Raw genomic sequence first — 18981 nt, forward strand, 5'->3', positions numbered from 1 at the left:
AGTCCAAAAACCTTTAATTTTGTTGTATTTGGGACATTTTTGGACTTTTCCGTGTCTGGTCAAATTTTATCCCGAAACATTCCCAGGAAGGCCAACGTGACTTGAAAAGCTGCTCGTGTGCTTCGCATCATTTGTGCTGCCACGAAAAGCCTCGAAACACCCCATTTGTTCATTTCTCGTGAAACCAAAAATTGTGTCGAAATGAACGTAAAGGCATCTATATATTCGTTCCAAGCCACATGAATCATTTCCAGTGATCTCACATGGCCCTATGAGGCATCCCGTGGCGTTCGGAGATCGGGCCTCGAGGAAGTCCGAAAGCGTGTATTATAACCTTTTATTTTGGCTGTTTTTGGAACATTTTTTTTGAGTTTTTCGGGTATGGTCATATTTTCTCCCAAAACATTCCTAGGAGTGCCAACGTCACTTGTAATGTTGAGTGGGTGCTTTGCACAATTTGCATTACCTCGAAAAGCCTCTGAACACCCAATTTGTTCATTTCTCGTGAAACCCAGAAGTGCCTCGTAATGAACGTAAACACATCCATATATTCGTTCCAAGTTACATGACTCCTTTTCAATGACCTCCCATATTCCTAGGAGGCATCCTGTGGTGTTCGGAGTTCGGTCCCCGGGAAAGTCCGAAATCGTGTATTATAACCTTTAATTTTGGCTGTTTTTGCGAATTTTTTGTAGTTCTTTAAACGTGGTCATATTTTCTCCCGAAATATTCCTAGGAGTACCTACGTGACTTGTAACGTTGCACGGGTGCTTGACACCATTTGCATTGTCTCGAAAAGCTTCTGAACACTCCATTTGTTCATTTTTCTCGTGAAATCAAAAATTGTCTCGAAATGAACGTAAATGCATCCATATATTCGTTTCAAGCCACATGAATCCTTTCCAATAACCTCTCATGGCCCTAGGAGGCATCCCGTGGCTTTCGGAGCTCGAGTCCCGAGAAAGTCTGAAAGTGTGTATTATAAACCTTCAATTTTAGCTGTTTTTGGGACATTTTTTTGACTTTTTCGGGCCTGGTCATATTTTCTACCAAAATATTCCTAGGAGTGCCGACGTGACTTGTAATGTTGCGTGTGTCCTTGGTACGATTTGCATTGCCTCGAAAAGTCTCGAACACCCCATTTGTTCATTTCTCGTGAAACCCAAAATGGTCTCGACATAAACGTAAAGGCATCCACATATTGGTTCCAAGCCACATAAATCTTTTCCAATGAACTCCCATGGCCCTAGGACGCATACCGTGGCGTTCGGAGCTCGGGCCCCAAGAAAGTCTGAAAGCGTGTATTGTAACCTTCAATTTTGATTGTTTTTGAGACATTTTTTTTACTTTTCCAGGCCTTGTCATAATTTATCCCGAAACATACCTAGGAGTGACAACGTGACTTGTAACGTTGCACGGGTGCTTGGCACAATTTGCATTGACTCGAAAAGCCTCTAACACCCCATTTGTTCATTTCTCGCGAAACCCAAAATGATCTCGAAATAAACGTAAATGCATCCACATATTCGTTCCAAGCCACATGACTTCTTTTCAATGACCTACCATGTCTCTGGGAGGGATCCCATGGCGTTCGGAGCTCGGACTTCGGGAAAGTACGAAAACGTGTATTATAACCTTCAATTTTGGCTTTTTTGGGACATTTTTGGACTTTTTCGAGTCTGGTCATATTTTCTCCCGAAACGTTCTCAGGAAGATCGACGTGACTTATAACGTTGTGCGGGTGCTTGACACCATTTGTGTTGCCAAGAAAACACTCTAAACATCCCATTTGTTCATTTCTCGTGAAACCAAAAATTGCCTCGAAATGAACGTAAAGACATCCATATATTCGTTTCAAGCCACATGAATCCTTTCCAGTGACCTCCCATGGCCTTAGGAGGCATCCCGTGGCGTTCGGAGTTTGGGACCCGAGAAAGTCCGAAAGCGTGTATTATAACCTTTAATTTTGGCTGTTTTTGGGACATTTTTTGACTTCTAAGGTTCTGGTCATATTTTCTCCCGAAAGATTCCTAGGAGTAACGACTTGACTTGTAACGTTGCGCGGGTGCTTGACACAATTTGCATTGGCTCGAAAAGCCTCTGAACACCTCATTTGTCCATTTCTCGTGAAACCCAAAATTGTCTCGAAATGAACGTAAAGTCATCGATATATTTGTTCCAAACCACATGACACCTTTCCAATGACCTCCCATGTCCCTAGGAGGCATTACGTGGCGTTCGGAGTTCGGTCCCCGGAAAAGTCCGGAAAAGTGTATTATAACCTTCAATTTTAGCTGTTTTTGGGACATTTTTTGACTTCTCCGGGCCTGATCATATTTTCTTCCGAAACACTCGTAGGAGTACCAACGTGACCCTTAATGTTGCGCGGGTCCTTGGTACAATTTGCATTGCCTAGGAAAGCCTCTAACACCTCATTTGTTCATTTCTCGTGAAACCCAAAATTGTCTCGAAAGGCATCCACATATTCGTTCCAAGCCACATGACTCCTTTCTAATGACTAACCCTGTCCCTAGGAGAAATCCCATGACGTTCGGAGCTTGGAACCCAGGAAAGTCCGAAAACATGTACTATAACCTTCAATTTTGGCTTTTTTGGGACATTTTTGGACTTTTTCGAGTCTGATCATATTTTCTCCCGAAACGTTATCAGGAAGGCCGAAGTGACTCGTAACGTTGATGCGCGGGTGCTTGGCACCATTTGCAAAGAGTTCGGACAATTGAGTCCCTTTCTTTCGCCAAAGTCAAATGACTTAAGGTTTAAAGTTAGAGGTTTGATCCAAATTTTTTCCTATATCATGTATCCTAGACTGGCAGAAAGATTTTCACTCCTTGTCTGTTTGTTCCAGTATTTTATGTACCGCGACAATTCGGAATAGAATAAATATATATCAAAATAAAAGAAGGATCTGTTGGCACGAAAACACTCTAAACACCCCATTTGTTCATTTCTCGTGAAACCTAAAGTTGTCTCGAAATGAACGTAAAGACATCCATATATTCGTTCCAAGTTACATGAATCATTTCTAATGACCTCCCATGTCCCTATGGGGAATCCCATGGCGTTTGGACCTTGGGCTCTAAGAAAGTCCGAAAGCGTGTATTGTAACCTTCAATTTTGGCTTTTTTTGACTTCTCCGGGCCTGGTCATATTTTCTCCCGAAACATTATTAGAAAAGCCGATGTGACTTGTAACATTACGTGGGTGCTTGGCACATTTGTGTTGGCTCCAAAAAGCATCTGAACACTCCATTTGTTCATTTCTCGTGAAATCTAAAATTTAGGATTAAATAACTATTGTTGCATTGAAATCTGTTGTAGTTTTGTATATTACCGACAAAAGATGTATATAATTGAGGATAGACTATAGAGTTAATTAAGAATTTTTTTGTTGGAAAAATATCACTTTATGACTGAAGATCATTGAGGCAGGAAATTCGCCTGTCTTTCAAAGAAAATTTGTCCTCTCGAGTTTCGACAATGGAAAACATGATCTTTACGAGAGTTTCCATACAGTCCGAAAGCGTGTATTGTAACCTCCGAGATCTCCAAATCGAGCAGATTTATCCATGTTTCCGTTATTTACATCATTATACTTGTTATTTAGGAACACGTACTACTCAGTTTAGTTTCTTTGGCTTAGAATGGATGTACTATCCTTAGGATGTAATTCTGTTTTCTAATTAATGCAAATTTTCTAGTTGTCAAAAAAACAAATAAATAATGCAAACAAGCACAATTGTTCAGTGATTATGATGAGCACACATTAGATGACATATCTACATATACAATACAAATTCAATCCTGCTACATTGCCCATGGCTGAATACTGCATAAATAACAGGTCTTACAATTGGTACAAAATTAATACAACAAAAGAACTTCTTTATTGATCAACAACAACTTCTGAGAAACATCAGTAGGAACTTTTAAGCATAAATTGAGCTGGTGTTAGCCAGACATGATCTTCGAATTGAAATCGAAAATTACATGATTCAGACTTCAGACTATACCCTGTGACATAGATTAATTTGAAGAAGTTAATGACAAATATAAGAGCAGATAACTCAACTTGCAAATTTCATGAGTTAGCTTTAGTTGGCTTAATTACCAGGTTGCGCCTCTTGTAAATCTTTACATTTTGCTCCTCATCCCATTTAGTTTGTTGGAAGGCCTCAATTGTGTCTAATGCCTGCACCATTAGTGTCACACAACCTAAGTTCATTATGCAGTGATCACAAATACTACAGTTACCAGGACCGCGGTAGCTATACCTTGAGCCAAGCAGCGAGCTTAGGCCTTCCTTCTGTAATGTCATACTTGTGCAAATCTATAAAAAGTGGAAGATATCTTTGTAGAAAGGGGGCATACACAACATCAGCCTGAAACAATATAGCATGATCACACTTAATAGGAGTATTATAGTCAAGGAAACTATAATGAGTATGATGTAACTTGAGATCATTTCACTGATGTTTAAATTCTAAGGACCAAAAATAGTGATAACTAGCAGGCAGAGTGATGTCCTTGATACATTTAAACATCAGGAAATCACAATTTAGCCTGAAATTAACAGAAAGCTATTTCACAGGTGCCTGTGTAGAATAGTGTTGATTAGACTGACCGCGCTGAACTGTGCACCAAGGAGGAAAGGCCCTTCATGATTATATTTCGACAGAAGCTCTTCGAATTTGTCGAAAGCAGCCCCTATAATAGGAGAAAGAAGCAAAGTTTAACTTGTTACAAGTTGATAATAATAGTAGAATGATTAGTGTAAAGCGATAAAGGCTTCGAATATATACTCATTTCATCCTCAGATTTGGTTCCTCTTAGGTAGAAGAAAAGAGTTGGGTTCCATTTATCACTATAGACAAACAACTCCTCTGTATATTCTTTCTTAGCATGATCCTACAACAAAGCAAAGAAGGTTTATTAAGAAATAACAGACCAAAAATTTATAGCAGATTATTCAACAAAAGTATGGTAAACATAAGACTTACATCAGGGAAAAGTGAGGGTCCTTCAAAATTGGCATCAATGTATTTGATTAGATCAAGACTTTCTACAATGATGTTGTTGTTGTGTTCTAAAGCAGGCACCTATACAAGGGCAAAGAGTAGGCAAGGAAAAAAATATTGTAACGAATTCAAGTAAAGATGTAAAATGTTCGGCAACACTAGTTGAAAATGACGTAAAGAAGTAGCTGAAACTGATAAGGATAACTCATTATTGCGAAATTGTTTGGGAGCTTCGTATCTCAAGGAACTATAAATTCTAAGTCAAAGTTCCCTGTTTATATTGATTACAAAAACTTCTGAAAAACTCTAGTTGTCTAAGTATTCTAGATGTATCATCTCATAAATATGTAGTAAGTTACAAATAATTCTTAGTCAAACTTCAATTAAAAAGCTCACCTTATTAGCTGGGTTGACTTTCTCTTTGTACCAAGTTGGTCTATCATCTAGATCAATCGGAACTAATTGAATTTTATCATGTAATCCCTGCAAGTTGTTAAAACAATAGAATTAACTTAATCTTATTGTTAAATAATTGAATAAAGTTACTTCCTCCGTGGTACAAATTTCACTCTGACCACCGTTTGTAATTTATACGTGAATAAAAACATAATCATGTGAAATCTTATTAGATTCGTCTCAATATGCATTTTTCTAATACATACTTTTAATAATTTTGTCCTTAATATTTTGCATTGATATGCGTGAAAAGTAAAAATATAACATGGAAAAAAAACGGAGGAAGTATTAATAACACTACCATAGAACGTACATACTCTCATCATGTCTATATTTTTGTATGAACCAAATTCGGATTTTTCATTTTTGAGATTGAGAGGAGACACAAACACGATGAGAAACAGTAGCCTACCACATAGCTTTTGTAAACTTACATAAAAAGCGCGAAAATTTTACCAACTAAACTAGTTGAAATCTATTACGAGTGCCGAAATTAGTAGCCAAACCTTATAATTTCGCGTTAACCAGGCACGTTGGGCAAAAGGGCAGTAGTAGGTTACGTATAGCCTATTATTAATCCAAAAAGATAGTAAGATTAAGATAGAGAGAAATTTCTTTTTCTTTTAGATAAAGTTCAATACTTATACCATAAATTTCAATATAATCTAATGAAAAAATGACAAAACCTGGTAGTTCCATCGAATAGAGCAGGTGGGTCAGAATTAGAACTCAAAAATGGTGGAAGAACTTCTTGAATTTCCCTGTATAATCAAAGTACAAAAAAAGTTAAGTACTGAAAATTGATTATAATCATAGGATTAAACCAATAAACAAGAAAAAGAGTAAAAAAAACATTGATAAATAAATAAATTCTTAGAGAATTAGGTAAGTATAAGGTTATTATTACGATGTGGGCATTGATGAAAGTTTGGGATGATGAAATTTTGAGATTGAATTTATGTTAGTTTTTGGACCAAAAAAATTGGAATAGTACCTGTAAATGCTTGAGAATGGATCTTTTATAATGCTTTTTTGATCAAATTTGACCGACATTGCTTTAAGAAAAAAATCAAAGTGTACACGTTTTTTGACCAATATTATATCGTGAAGTATTTATTTAAGTTAATCACAAAGAAATGAAGGAGTATTATATTCGCAATAATTATTCACTAAGATCATTTTGTGATTCTAAACTAAAGTTGAACTTTATTCTAGAGTTGTGGCTTTTGGTGTTGAACAATGTTGGGAGCATCATTGTTCTAGTACTGTAACATTTTATGTACTTATGGACACTTTGTCCCTTTGATTAATGCACTTCTCTTTCCCCTCAAAAAAAAAGTTGAACTTTATTCTTAAAACACGTATAACAAACTGAGTAATAAAGTATACAGTAAAGCACTATAAAAAATCACAAACGCTATTCAAGTTTTTTTTGTCCAATAAACTGGAGAAAAAGGTACTCCGTGTGGTCACATGGATATTCATGGGTGGTCAACTGTTTCGAAACAATATTTTGGTTTGGTAACCGATCTCTTTGCGAACTATAATTGTATAGACCGGTTACTGCCTAATCGTTTAACCGTTTTTTCGATTAACTATTAACCGTTATTTAAATTATACTATTATATTTTACTTAATGTACATATATATTTTTTATTTTCTTTTGCATATATTTTTAATATTATATACTCCCTCTGTTTCAAAATATAAGACATTCATGCTTTACGAAAATTTGCTTTGACCACAAATATCTCTCAAATACGATACATAAAAATTATAAAAATTATACAGTTGGATTCGTCTTGAAAAATACTATAATAATATTAAAAATTACAACATAAATTGAGAATAATTAACGGTCAAAGTTCGACCTCGAACCTCGTGCGTGCCTTACATTGTGAAATGGAGGGAGTATACTCTAATATTAAATGTATTATAAAGTTGATAATAAATCTATAACTAACACTAAGAATTCACTCAATTTCCTAATTATAGTATTTATATTAGTACTAGTGTTTCCAAATAATCACATACTTTCTCTAATTGTTATAACTTAATAAAAAATATTAGAATTAATACTCCCTCCGTCCCAAAATACAGTTCCCATTTCATTTTGCACAGTCTCCAAGACGTACCTTTGACCTATGATATTTTCTATTTCTTATTAGTAAAAAAATATAAAAAGTTGATATTACGAATTTATACATTAAGACAAATTTAACAAGATCCCTCATAAATATGTTTTTTTTTAATATATTAGTAAGAATATTTAGTCAAAGTTTTTAAAATTTGACTCCCAAAATAAAAATGGGAACTATATTTTGGGACGGAGGGAGTATAATTGTTTGAAAATGTTTCACAATAATTAAATAGAGAAAAGTATAGTTCGATATTTCGTTAACCGTTCACTCAAAAATCATAACCATAACCATACTGTTTAATTGTTAATTTTATCGGTTCGGTAACCATACCATAAGTTAATTTTTTTTACCGGTACGACGATTACCACCATTTTGACCGATTTTTCGGTATTTCGATTTTAGTTTTTTATGAACACCCATACTGGTGGAGGATCCAGTTTTCTCCATGTGTTTTTTTGGTTTAAGTTTTAATTATGACCCTTGAATTGCTTTTAATTCTAAGGGTATAAATATCCTATTTTATGGTTTTAGAGAGAGTAGCACATAATTTCATTGTTCAAACTTAGTATCTCATCTTTATTAGGGTTTTAGGTGATAAAAAGAGTTTGTGGAAAAGTTGTGTTGTTCACCATTGTTAATTTATAGTGCAATTTTGTGGATTTTCCTCCCAGAACTCGGGTTTTGGTGTGTTCTTTAATTTTCTTGCTTTTCCTTTTCTTTGGTTTGCTTGGTTGTCGATTTAATTTCATGCTTTTTCTTGATTATTATCGTTAATTGCATAATAAGTTAGCACTTGTTTCTAAATTACAAACATATTACACCTCTAAGGCTCTAATATTCCAAAAATATGTTTGTAACATATTAGGTTTTCTAATATGGGTTCATAGACACACAATGACAATTAAATTAATGAAAATAGTTTAGATTAGAAGAAATAATTACACTTCTTAGAAAAGTCAAATATTCTAGAATATTTTTTTTACGAGTCAAGACTAACAACTTTATTCATTTTCACCAAAAATGTTCTATATTAAGATCTTGTTTTAGGATTCATTCTTCCTATATTTGCATCCCTTTTTTTATTATAAGATTTTCCTTATAGACGGCAACTTGACACTATAAATTATTTTTACATGTAATTTAACTTACATGAAGCCTTTGACACGCTTAAAAAAATGTGTCAGTACTCTCTTTGTTTTTTTTTTTATTTTTTATTTGAAAAAGATTCTAACTATTCAAATTTTAGCTTATTTTCCTCAAATATCTGAATATTATTTTGTAACCATTTGACTTTTATTGATTTTTTTTACTCCTATTTAAATATAGGTATTCCACTGATCAGTTTTCTAAGCTGCACCATTAACTACTAGTCAAGATTGTCGCCTTATCAACTAATGATATGATGTGTGGAATATAAAAATTTGTATATCTCCAATCACTAAAGATCATAATAGTATGACAACTTATTTGAACAAAAGAGAATTTGATTGATAGCTAAGCACTCATTAACAATGTCTTATTTTGCACAAGCTTAGTTCTAACATTGGAATTGCTAGTTCAAAGATCTTCCTACACAAAGAATAAGCAATTACTTGCTAGCTAAAACAAACAAACAAACAAATGAAATCTAAACCATCACACCATCTACTTGCTCAAACTAAAGCGTGATCTAATGCTTACACTCTTAGGAGAATCATCAATACTTATACTTACTAAATCATCATCCATCCTACTTTGTCTTGAGTTAATCTTCCAATCAACTCTAGGCTGTTGTTGCACAACCAATATAGAAAATCTTGAATCTGAAGACACTAATGTATCAGCCAATGCTCCGATTTCGGGGCTATCGCTCCAAGCCGATAGCCCCTGAGTTGCAGGACAATCAGGTTCATGGTATCTCCCTACAACAAACAAATCTGCAGCATTTTGCACAGAAAGCAGAGCTTTCGTCGTACCTATACCATCTTCAACAACTGTTTCCCTTACACTAATTCTGTCATGTCCTTTAGCTTTTATGTGCAAATCTCTCATTACTCTTAAATCTTCTTGAACATCTTGAACTACTTCAGGTTCATAGCCCTCTACGCGTAGCCAAATGACAGTAAGCCTTACACTCGGATGCTCTGCCATGCGCCTAGCTAATGCTAGAGCCTCATAATCGTCAGTCCCACCTATGAACAACATGACTATCATGTATGTTTGAGGCCCACTTTTCGACGAACGATATAGGCTTATTCCACCAGTGGATTGATCAGCTGCACCTCGATCGATTAGGATGCCGACTGAACAAGGGGATTTGCGGAGAACTCTTCTGTTTATGCTCCTTAGTTGTTGGTCAGAGAACTCAATGTTCCCATCGATACCCCATTTTTTATGGAAGGGTATGATTATAAGGCTTGTTCTCTTGTCATGTGCAAGTGAACATATGTCGTCATGCACACTTTTGTTTGGTGTGACGGATACAAATTGTTGCACTCTTGCGTATCCTTGGCTTTCTTTCTCGAATTGTTCGAAGGCCTTGATTACATGATCGAAGAGACCTAAGCTTTTACTACTTGTTTTGTAGTATTCGTGGAGGGGTGCTAGGATGGGTATTGCACTGCCTGCAGAAATTGCGATGTGATATTCATGAGTCGATTCATAACTGATAAGGTAAAACTGAAACTGATAAGGTAGCTGATTAGCTGAACTGTTTGACAAAATTAGTTATTTAAGTTGATATATCATTAGTACGAAAAGGACGTTACCTGAAAGTTGTACCACTTGGAGGGCAAATACCGAAATAGAACCGCCTGATTTGTTGTACTTGGATACTTCTAAAAGGTTAAAAATCGCCGGAATGCTTTCTTCGTTGTGGATGCATACTAAAACTTGGAGATCAGCCCCCTGATCGCTTAATTCCATAACTTTTCTTTTCCTAATGGTGTTGTATTTATCTGAAGGGTCATACAACCATTGTACTAGTGGATATGCTACTCCTGTGAAGATCACAATGTTGAACATTGCCAATGCATATAATCGATCATCCAAAACCTATCAAAATCACAAATATGAGAATTAGTCTTAAGTAGCACAACTTAATCAATCACATAGTACAAAGATTATAACACACTAAACTTTACAAAGTAGATATTCCTGTTGCCTAGACAAATTTAGTTACAAGGACTACTTTTTGTAAAAACCAAAATAAGGAAGATCTCAAATGTAAGTGTAGTACATTTACTATTACATACTTCCTCTCTTTTTATTATTTACACGTTTGCACCACCAAGATCTTTGGAATCGAAGGTAATGCCAACACCACTAGGCTATCACCTGCTGCTTTCTCTAGTAGCAGTACTAGTACAAACAGTAAATGAGGTAAAAATGGCAATATCTACATACCGTTTGGTCCATCCAGACGCCGAAAGTGGCAATCTCCATAACGCCTTTGAAAGTCATAATAAGACCCACAGGAACAGCTTCTTCAAGAGAAACACCAACAGCCATGGAAGAAATCACAGTACCCAAAAACTTACCAAATTGACTCGATATAAAAATGATCTCCACACACCAAGCTGCAGAGAACCCTTTCCATGAAAAGAGATTCATCCTCCAACCAGCCATTGTGCAAAACAGAGGAAGCAGTATTCCTGAAGTAAAAAGCTGTAACTTCTGCACCAATGCAGACCCCAATGGTGGTCCATGAGGCAAGGACAACCCAAACAAAAAAGCCGAAAATCGTTGTCCAACTCTCTCACCCCAGTGCCAAGTAAACATTACAATAGCTAAAATGAGCAAGAAATGTGTCTGTTTCATAGGACTACCATCAGGTGTTTTCCTGACAATGAAAAGTATCAGAGGTCTGAAGACACAGAACAAAGTTATGTAAAACATACAAATACTTATAGAAGATATCCATTTAGGAGGTCCATCATCTCTTGGATTCAACCAAATTAGCCCGAACGTGGACGTTAACAGGCCGAATATGTCGATCACCAACGATGCAGAGGCGGCCAGACGGCCTACCTCTGAGTTGGTGATCCTGAGATCGTGCAGAAAACTGCTGGTAACCATGAAGAATGTTAGTGAATTGAAGACAATTAAAACTCGAATGCCGGTGAATAGACTTTCATCAAGTTCAACCCTTTGTCGGACAAAAAAGAAGGCTGCTGCTCCTAAGGCAAGGGATATGAGTAAGCCTGAGAATGCTACAAGAATGGATTTAGCTCCGGTTCTTCGAATCGCTCCCATGTCAATCATAACTCCTGATATGAACATTTGTAGCATGAATCCGAAGCCTGCAATTGTTTTCAGGATGTATCTTCCAGGGGGTGGGAACAAGGTGTTGTGAAAAAAATTGTTCTGGGCTAATAATGATCGACCTATTATGATTCCTGCCTGAACAACCAAACAAAAGATGAAAACATAGTTGTAAGAATTGATCCCACAAATTCGTCCTTGTAACTGTTATACCATAACTTATTGTGTAAGCATCAATCGTAGCTTCTTTTGTAAAAAAACAAAAAAAAAACTCAAAGGATCACATAAAATAAATGACAAAATGACACCAATATGTTATTATTTGCTATGTTACTCAGAAACGGATTGAGGTATACTCGAATACAAGTGTTCATGTGTCCGACTCAGCTATTTTGTAGAAAAAAAGTCAAGTTTTTAGTTTAAATCAATATCCAAGTAAAGTGTCATGTCAAACCCGATACGACACTCTGTTTTTGAGGTAAATGATGGTGTCAGAGTAACACTGATTATTTGTATAATCTATATCATTTTTGTTGGATTGTATTTCACTATATATATACGTGTACGGTTTTATTACACAATACATTATGGCGTAATATGTTACCTCCAAGAATGCACTATACTACTTCACTGTTATTAAATCCTTAAACATCCATGACAAACAATGTTATACTGTCCTTAATTTCTATACTCCAATACAATCCAAAGTGAAGATGCCCACATGGGAGACGGTGCGTGACTGCGTGTGAGCATATAGACCTAAGGATTAGGTCAAGATTAACAGATTTTAATTTAATTTATTAGACATGATTTTTACTAAACATGATTAATACATGGTCAAAATGGTAAAAATTTATGATTCACATATGATAAAAAAATTTCAGACATGGTTAGATTATTCACATAACATTTTTGTTCCATACATCTCACGGCTTCGTTAAGATAATATATACAACCTCCGTTTCACAATACATTCAATATACTTATCACGCAATCAAGAGATATGAATGTCCAAAAAAGCGTGTTAGAGTACATGAAAAGACAAATGTTGCATGTAGTGTGAAACAGAAGTTGTATATGGATGACGAACAGATACATAAAATGATGTTGATGATGCATATAAATTTCAATATGAAAAAAAAAAGGCTTACAACAATCTGGACGACAGTCATACTTTGGCGCAGAGGCTGAAGAACGAAATAAGCACTTCGTGTGAAGATGAAAATGATTGAAATTTGCATCAAAACCAATGGAGTAGGATAATTTAAAGGACTATCTCCATACCAAAATCCACTTGAAGTTCCTGATGCTCTTTGATATTGACACACCAATCTATCCTTAAATACCATCCCCATAGACCACCATTGTTTCGGATTCGATCCAGCGTTTTCCATATTTCTTTTTTCGTATATATGATTGTCCTGTTAATGCTTTTATTTCGTTTTTCGCCTTCGAAAAAAATTAATAATACTCAAGAGTTAATTATGTTGTTGCTTAATTGAATACAATACAATGGTTAACAATACAAGTGAAATAAAGACGGTGAAGAAGTATTGTGTTGTTATTGATTGCATAATTAACTAAGTAAAGAGAAGTTTTGAGGTAAAAAGAGAGAAAAGAGTCAAAAGATGGAGAAGAGAAATAGTAGATGATATTTATTAAATCTTTCTAAACATGAAAGAAAAGAGATTATGAGAAACTAAAGGTAAGGGATTGGACTAGATTTACTCTTTATAATTAGTAATATTACACATGAAATGTGTGGAAGTACATGATTTCACCTTTTTAAAGTAGTTAATTATCTAATTGGTAATCTAACAATGAAGCTCCTTAATCTTAGGAGTTTCCTTTGTTGATGACCTCAAAAGCTCAAATATTAACCATGGTAATATTTCTGCTTAACTTTGGCGGAGTTGGATGTTAGTTAATGAAATTGGTTACTATTTCCTCTCAGAAAAAAAAACATGGTAATATAATGATAAAATATATAAGAGGGAATTTTGCTACTTGCTTGTTTAGTTACATAGAATAATGCAAATATTAGGCTCATATAATTAGCCTAGAAAAATGGAAACATATATATATAGTCCACATTTACCCCGCTAACACATAGCTTAATCAAATAGCAAATTAATTAACACAAAGAACTATTATATATGGACGAACATTAACCAAGGATGTCTTGGCCTAGTGGTTAAGATTGAGGTGATGTGAACGATAGGTCACAGGTTTGAATCCTCCTCCCTTTCTTTCTATCGCCTTCGTGGCTCATATGGATGAAAAAATATGGACAAACTGATTATATTGATTTGTGCTTTATTGTTTTCTTAAGCTTATGAAATAATAAACAAATAATTAAACGGATAATCACTAGACATAAATGGAAATCAATCTCCAATATGACCTAAGATGGAAGTAGATCTTCAAAATCTTCCTTGTGTTTGAATTTGAAGATTCATAATCTAAAAACTGGGAATTTTTTTCCCATTTTGGATGCATTAGGTAGTGTTATGGATCTTAAGTTGATTTATCTCTATAAATATAAGTCAAGACAAGTTTTAGTACTCAAAATATTAACATTAGTTGTTGATATGTCTCACTTTACTTGTTACATACTCCCATCGTTTCATTTTAATCTACACACTTACACTTTTCACACATGCCAATGCAAAACTTATAAGAACGTATATCTTTTTAGTTTTGTATTTGTAAAAATTATAAGAAGTACATATTAATAAAATACATGTTATGATGAATCTAACAAGATCCCACATCATGACTATATTTTCATTCGTGTATAAATCACAAATGATGGTTAAAGTGAAATTTGTCAATAGTGTAAAATATTAAAGTGAAACAATTAAATGAAACGGAGTGAGTATTCATTTTCAGCATGTTCCAAATTTATTTAGGAAATAGTTTAGTACCCCGCATTCTATTTTTAATAAATTTGACCTTATTTTCTTACATACAAGAAAAATAATTATCAAATGGAATCTTATAATGTATATTAAGTATTTAAAAGTAAAAAAAAAAAAAAAAAAAAGAATGGTGAGAGACTTAAGTGACAGAAACTAAACCACTCAAATTTTGCAACTAAAAACAATTATACTTCGTATGTCTAATGTTCAAATTTCGACTCTTATGCCGAAAATCAAGTTTCTGTTTCGACAAAAAATTCAAGCACGCATCGCGTGCAAAAAAATTCTAGTACAATAGTATGTGCCTAGGACACCCCTTAAAGCAAATGTTAATATAAAAAGAAACAAATAAAGTATTAGTTATTCTATTAAAAAAACTATAAATAATATTATTATAAATTCTGATCGTTTAGTATTTATTAGTTCTATTTTCTTTGTAGCTTTTGTTCCTGCTTATTTGTTTATGCACAATTTTTAATGTACATCTTTGATTGTGAATATATAGAAGTATTTAATTAAATATGAATAAAAATCTATGTGAACTTGATATCGTTTTGCTACACATTGAAAAGAATCCGACAAGATTCACAAGATTAATTTTTTTTCATTTATAAGAATCAATATGCATGGTCAAAGTGATCTAAATTTGACTAAAACATTCCAAGTGAACAAAATGAAAAAAATTAACAAGAAAGTAAGAGTACTATCATCATTTTTATTATTACACCTCGATTTAATATTATTTATAATGATTAAACATTTTCTACTCACACTTTATATTAAATCGTTGTAAATAATATGAAATGGAGGTAGTACTGAAGATACTAAAGCTAGTAAAGCCAGATTTTTCATTTGGCTAACAGTCCATTTATTAAACATAATTTTTGGTTGTTTGACCATGTGAAAAAGGTAGAAGCTAGCTAAAAAAAGCCACTAAAAAGTCATTTGTCAAACAACTCCGATGTATAGTTTTAACATATGGAAGTTTGATAATTGATACTTATATATTCCTCCATTTAGAAATAGTTGCTCCATTTTTATTTTATGTACTATTCAATATACTTATTTTATTTGTGGTGATTATAGTCATGTCACGTGGAACTTTATTAAATTCGCCTTGATGTATATTTTTAAAAACTTACTTTTCATAATTTTTATATATTGATAGATAAAAATATAGATGGTTGAAATCATACATGGACAAGTCTTACAACTAAAAATGGTGCAATTATTTATAAACAGCGGAAATAATTTGTAACACTACTAGTCAAAGTAGAGTACGTCTTGAATAGTGTAAAAGTCAAACTGGACAATCACTCGAGAAAGGAGATTGTAACAGCACCAATCTTCCTTCCCATACACTTGCAAAGGCTAAGTTCAATCTATGTCAAACAATATTATTTTTAATCTGAATGTTTAAAACTCTTATTTTATTTTGTTGTTTACTATGAAATCCCATAAGTTTCCTTATATCATGGATTATTTTCCTTTTCTGGTGCTCCTACTCCCATGCCCAGAAACTGTAACACATACATTTTTCTAATGAATTTCTTCACTTATAAATAGTGTAACACCCATCTCATAATTCTTCACCAAAACTTGCTCTTCTATATTTCTTCTTCAATTTATCATAATTTTGTTCAGTCACATTTTACTAAGGTTTGCTTCTTTGTCAACTTCTCCTACACTTCCTAAATCCTTTTCTAAGGTTTTCTGTTATAACAAGTGCTTATTATCACATTTTAATGTCTCTTCTAACAAACATGTTAGCCTATATATGATTTAAGTTTCTTATATGTATGTAGAGATTTTGATGTTATCTTTATTGATGATTGAATGTAACATTGTAGGAGAATGGCAAAACCTGAGTTATCAATGGTTTGTACTGATGAGGATGTGCTCTTCCCGGACTACATTTTTGATGGTTTCGCTGGTAAAGGCGCGTTTAGTGTAGTGAAGAAAGCAATGGACACCAGGACTGGATGTTTAGTAGCTGTTAAGATGATCAGTCTGAAAATACTTCAGGGGAACAAAACAGCAGAAGATCAAGGTAGTGCTTAATTTAATCTGTTGTTATCATGCTGGTGTATGTGTTTATTAAACTTTATGTGAACTCTAATTTATTTTTGTTAGATACGCGTAGTATTGCTTCTTCATGAAGAACACTATATATGATTCATTAATAAGTTCCTAGGCCAGAGTTATTTAACTGATAAAACTGACAATTTTACCTTTGTTTATCAGTACTTTGATTGAAAAGATAGGTGATCTATATGATTTTGTAGTCTATTAACATGTCATTAACTTAAGTGTGTGATTTGTCTGTGTTATTTATTAGTTATTTGCTTGTTCTGCCTAATTTTGTTACATGTTTTCTCATTATAGTGGAAAGAGAGATAACAATTATGAGGAAGTTGATGAATCCTTATGTCATTCAACTGTATGATGTTGTATACACACCATCTCATGTATGTCTCATTATGGAGTATGCATCAAAGGGAGATTTCTTTGATTATGTTGCTTCAAGGAAGAGCCTAGAAGAGGCTGAAGCACGGCCATTTTTTCGCCAGGTAGAAATTTCGAATCAGATTCTACTTGTTTTCTGAATCTTAGTACAGAATTTCAGAATTTTTTGATTGTAGATATGCTAAATCTTCTTTTCTGCGGAGTCAGTTGATTGCAGGATTAGAGTATTGCCATGGAAAGATGGTTGCACATCGTGATCTGAAACTCGAAAACCTGCTTTTAGACGAAAATCTCAATCTGAAGATAACAGATTTTGGTCTGAGTGCATTCATGAATGACAGTAATATGCTGAATGAAAGTTGTGGAAGCCCACATTATGCTGCTCCAGAGGTCTAAAATGACATTCACATACTACAATATTATGGTTTAATGTTAAATTGGTTTGTAGAAGTAAAGGGCAATGAACAGTTTTTTGATAGATTGTCTAATTTTTTTTGAAAGTAGATTAATACAGTTGATTTGTATGTGTGTTATATGTTTGATTTTGCTGATGAAAAAAATGTCAACTTCTGTAGGTTTTGTCAGGAGAACAGTATAATGGACCTCAGGTGGATGTATGGAGCTGTGGTGTGATTTTGTTTGCTATTCTTTGTGGTTATTATCCATTTGAAGATAATGATCCTGTTTTCCTTTACACAAAAATTAAGGTACTTGTAAATTTATTTTTATGTGATGATGTATATGTACCTCATGAAGTTGGATCAATTGTGCTGTTATATGTATGTTATCCTATGTTACTCAGACACGGATTGAGTGTCTAATCTGATACGGGTGTTCAAGTGTCCGATTCGGCTATTTTGTAGAAAAAAGTCGAGTTTTTAGTTAAAAATGAGGTATCCAAGTAAAGTGTCGTGTCGGACACGACACAACACTCCTTTTTCAGGTAAATGAAGGTGTCGGAGTATAAATATTATTAATTCTTATACAAGTTTAGTATGATATCGGCTAGTAATTAGTCCGATCGCCTGACTCAGTCAGATCATTAACTTTTTTGGAATTTGCTCAACTGTTAAGTATTATTTGTGGTTCATGCTATATGATGAAGTCTTTTCATAATTGTTGTTTATCCAAATTTTTAACCTAATTCATTTTTTTTTTTTCTGTTCAGAGTGGAATTTATGAATCTCCTGAGCACCTGTCATTTGATGCTTATGAGTTGATTAAGGGAATGCTTAATGTTAATCCTGAGAAGCGATTTACTATCTCAATGATTTGGAAGCATCCATGGCTTCAAGCTTAGTTGCCTCAATAATTATGCTAAGCCTCCTCCACAATTTTAATGGAGCAATAATTATTTGATTTCAACAATCAAGCTTCTCTCTTTTAGTAATCTGCATTATGATTTTTATATAAACAATATCTAGGCCTATATATTTTTTTAATAGGCAAAATATCGTATTCTATGTTGTATCGTTTTACGAAAGATTGATGTACTAGAAAAATTTACAAAGATCCTTGAAAGTTATGCCTGGATCTATTGGTATCTATAGAAAATATTATATTTTATGAAGGACGTTATAGTATACGTGTGTTGGTGTGAAATGTTCATGAAAGGACGTAATTATATGCATGAGCGAGTTCTGGTTGACAAAAGAGTGGTTGTTTGGTTGCCATATATTTACGTGTATTCCAAGTTTCTCGGAAAGGAAATTCTCTCATC

The 18981-nt window shown here is 33.9% G+C and overlaps 3 protein-coding genes across 4 annotated transcripts; 1 reads left to right on the top strand and 2 right to left on the bottom strand.

The window, feature by feature from the left end:
* Window positions 1–3718: 3718 nt before the first annotated feature.
* Window positions 3719–6576, bottom strand: LOC104900257 (protein IN2-1 homolog B). Of its 2 annotated transcripts, none has more exons than XM_057396418.1 (10): window positions 6486–6576; window positions 6178–6252; window positions 5998–6058; window positions 5432–5518; window positions 5018–5116; window positions 4820–4925; window positions 4642–4724; window positions 4292–4399; window positions 4129–4209; window positions 3719–4031 (listed from the first exon to the last, which is right to left on the bottom strand). In XM_057396418.1, the coding sequence occupies exons 1-10, from the start codon at window positions 6542–6544 to the stop codon at window positions 4020–4022; spliced, it is 771 nt and encodes a 256-aa protein (XP_057252401.1). In that variant the 5' UTR covers window positions 6545–6576; the 3' UTR covers window positions 3719–4019. The 2 variants fall into 2 exon arrangements, with proteins under 2 accessions (XP_057252401.1, XP_010685941.1); XM_010687639.2 differs by having other exon boundaries at window positions 6399–6518.
* A 2700-nt stretch (window positions 6577–9276) lies between these two features.
* On the bottom strand, window positions 9277–13268 carry LOC104900466 (cation/H(+) antiporter 14). Its single transcript, XM_057390894.1, has 4 exons — window positions 13026–13268; window positions 11017–12012; window positions 10380–10665; window positions 9277–10235 (listed from the first exon to the last, which is right to left on the bottom strand). The coding sequence occupies exons 1-4, from the start codon at window positions 13266–13268 to the stop codon at window positions 9277–9279; spliced, it is 2484 nt and encodes an 827-aa protein (XP_057246877.1).
* A 3381-nt stretch (window positions 13269–16649) lies between these two features.
* On the top strand, window positions 16650–18561 carry LOC104900467 (SNF1-related protein kinase catalytic subunit alpha KIN10). Its single transcript, XM_010687883.3, has 5 exons — window positions 16650–16845; window positions 17181–17365; window positions 17469–17651; window positions 17837–17968; window positions 18430–18561. Exons 1-5 carry the CDS (start codon window positions 16650–16652, stop codon window positions 18559–18561), a joined length of 828 nt encoding a protein of 275 aa, XP_010686185.3.
* The last annotated feature ends 420 nt before the right edge of the window (window positions 18562–18981 follow it).

This window comes from Beta vulgaris, chromosome 7 (assembly GCF_026745355.1).
Source record: "Beta vulgaris subsp. vulgaris cultivar EL10 chromosome 7, EL10.2, whole genome shotgun sequence".
Taxonomy (NCBI): Eukaryota; Viridiplantae; Streptophyta; class Magnoliopsida; order Caryophyllales; family Amaranthaceae; genus Beta; species Beta vulgaris.

Bases quoted from the DNA above. Each gene is read 5' to 3' on its own strand.
- LOC104900257 (XM_057396418.1), bottom strand. From the start codon at position 6,544: ATGTCGGTCAAATTTGATCAAAAAAGCATTATAAAAGATCCATTCTCA. The intron at 5,519-5,997 runs GTTTGGCTACTA...AACAACTTGCAG, and splicing joins GGTTAACGCGAAATTATAAG to GGATTACATGATAAAATTCA. The intron at 4,926-5,017 runs GTAAGTCTTATG...GCTTTGTTGTAG, and splicing joins GACCCTCACTTTTCCCTGAT to GATCATGCTAAGAAAGAATA.
- LOC104900466 (XM_057390894.1), bottom strand. From the start codon at position 13,268: ATGGAAAACGCTGGATCGAATCCGAAACAATGGTGGTCTATGGGGATG. The intron at 12,013-13,025 runs GTAAGCCTTTTT...TTGGTTGTTCAG, and splicing joins TGACTGTCGTCCAGATTGTT to GCAGGAATCATAATAGGTCG. The intron at 10,236-10,379 runs GTAACGTCCTTT...CAATTTCTGCAG, and splicing joins CCAAGTGGTACAACTTTCAG to GCAGTGCAATACCCATCCTA.
- LOC104900467 (XM_010687883.3), top strand. From the start codon at position 16,650: ATGGCAAAACCTGAGTTATCAATGGTTTGTACTGATGAGGATGTGCTC. The intron at 16,846-17,180 runs GTAGTGCTTAAT...TTCTCATTATAG, and splicing joins CAAAACAGCAGAAGATCAAG to TGGAAAGAGAGATAACAATT. The intron at 17,652-17,836 runs GTCTAAAATGAC...CAACTTCTGTAG, and splicing joins CACATTATGCTGCTCCAGAG to GTTTTGTCAGGAGAACAGTA.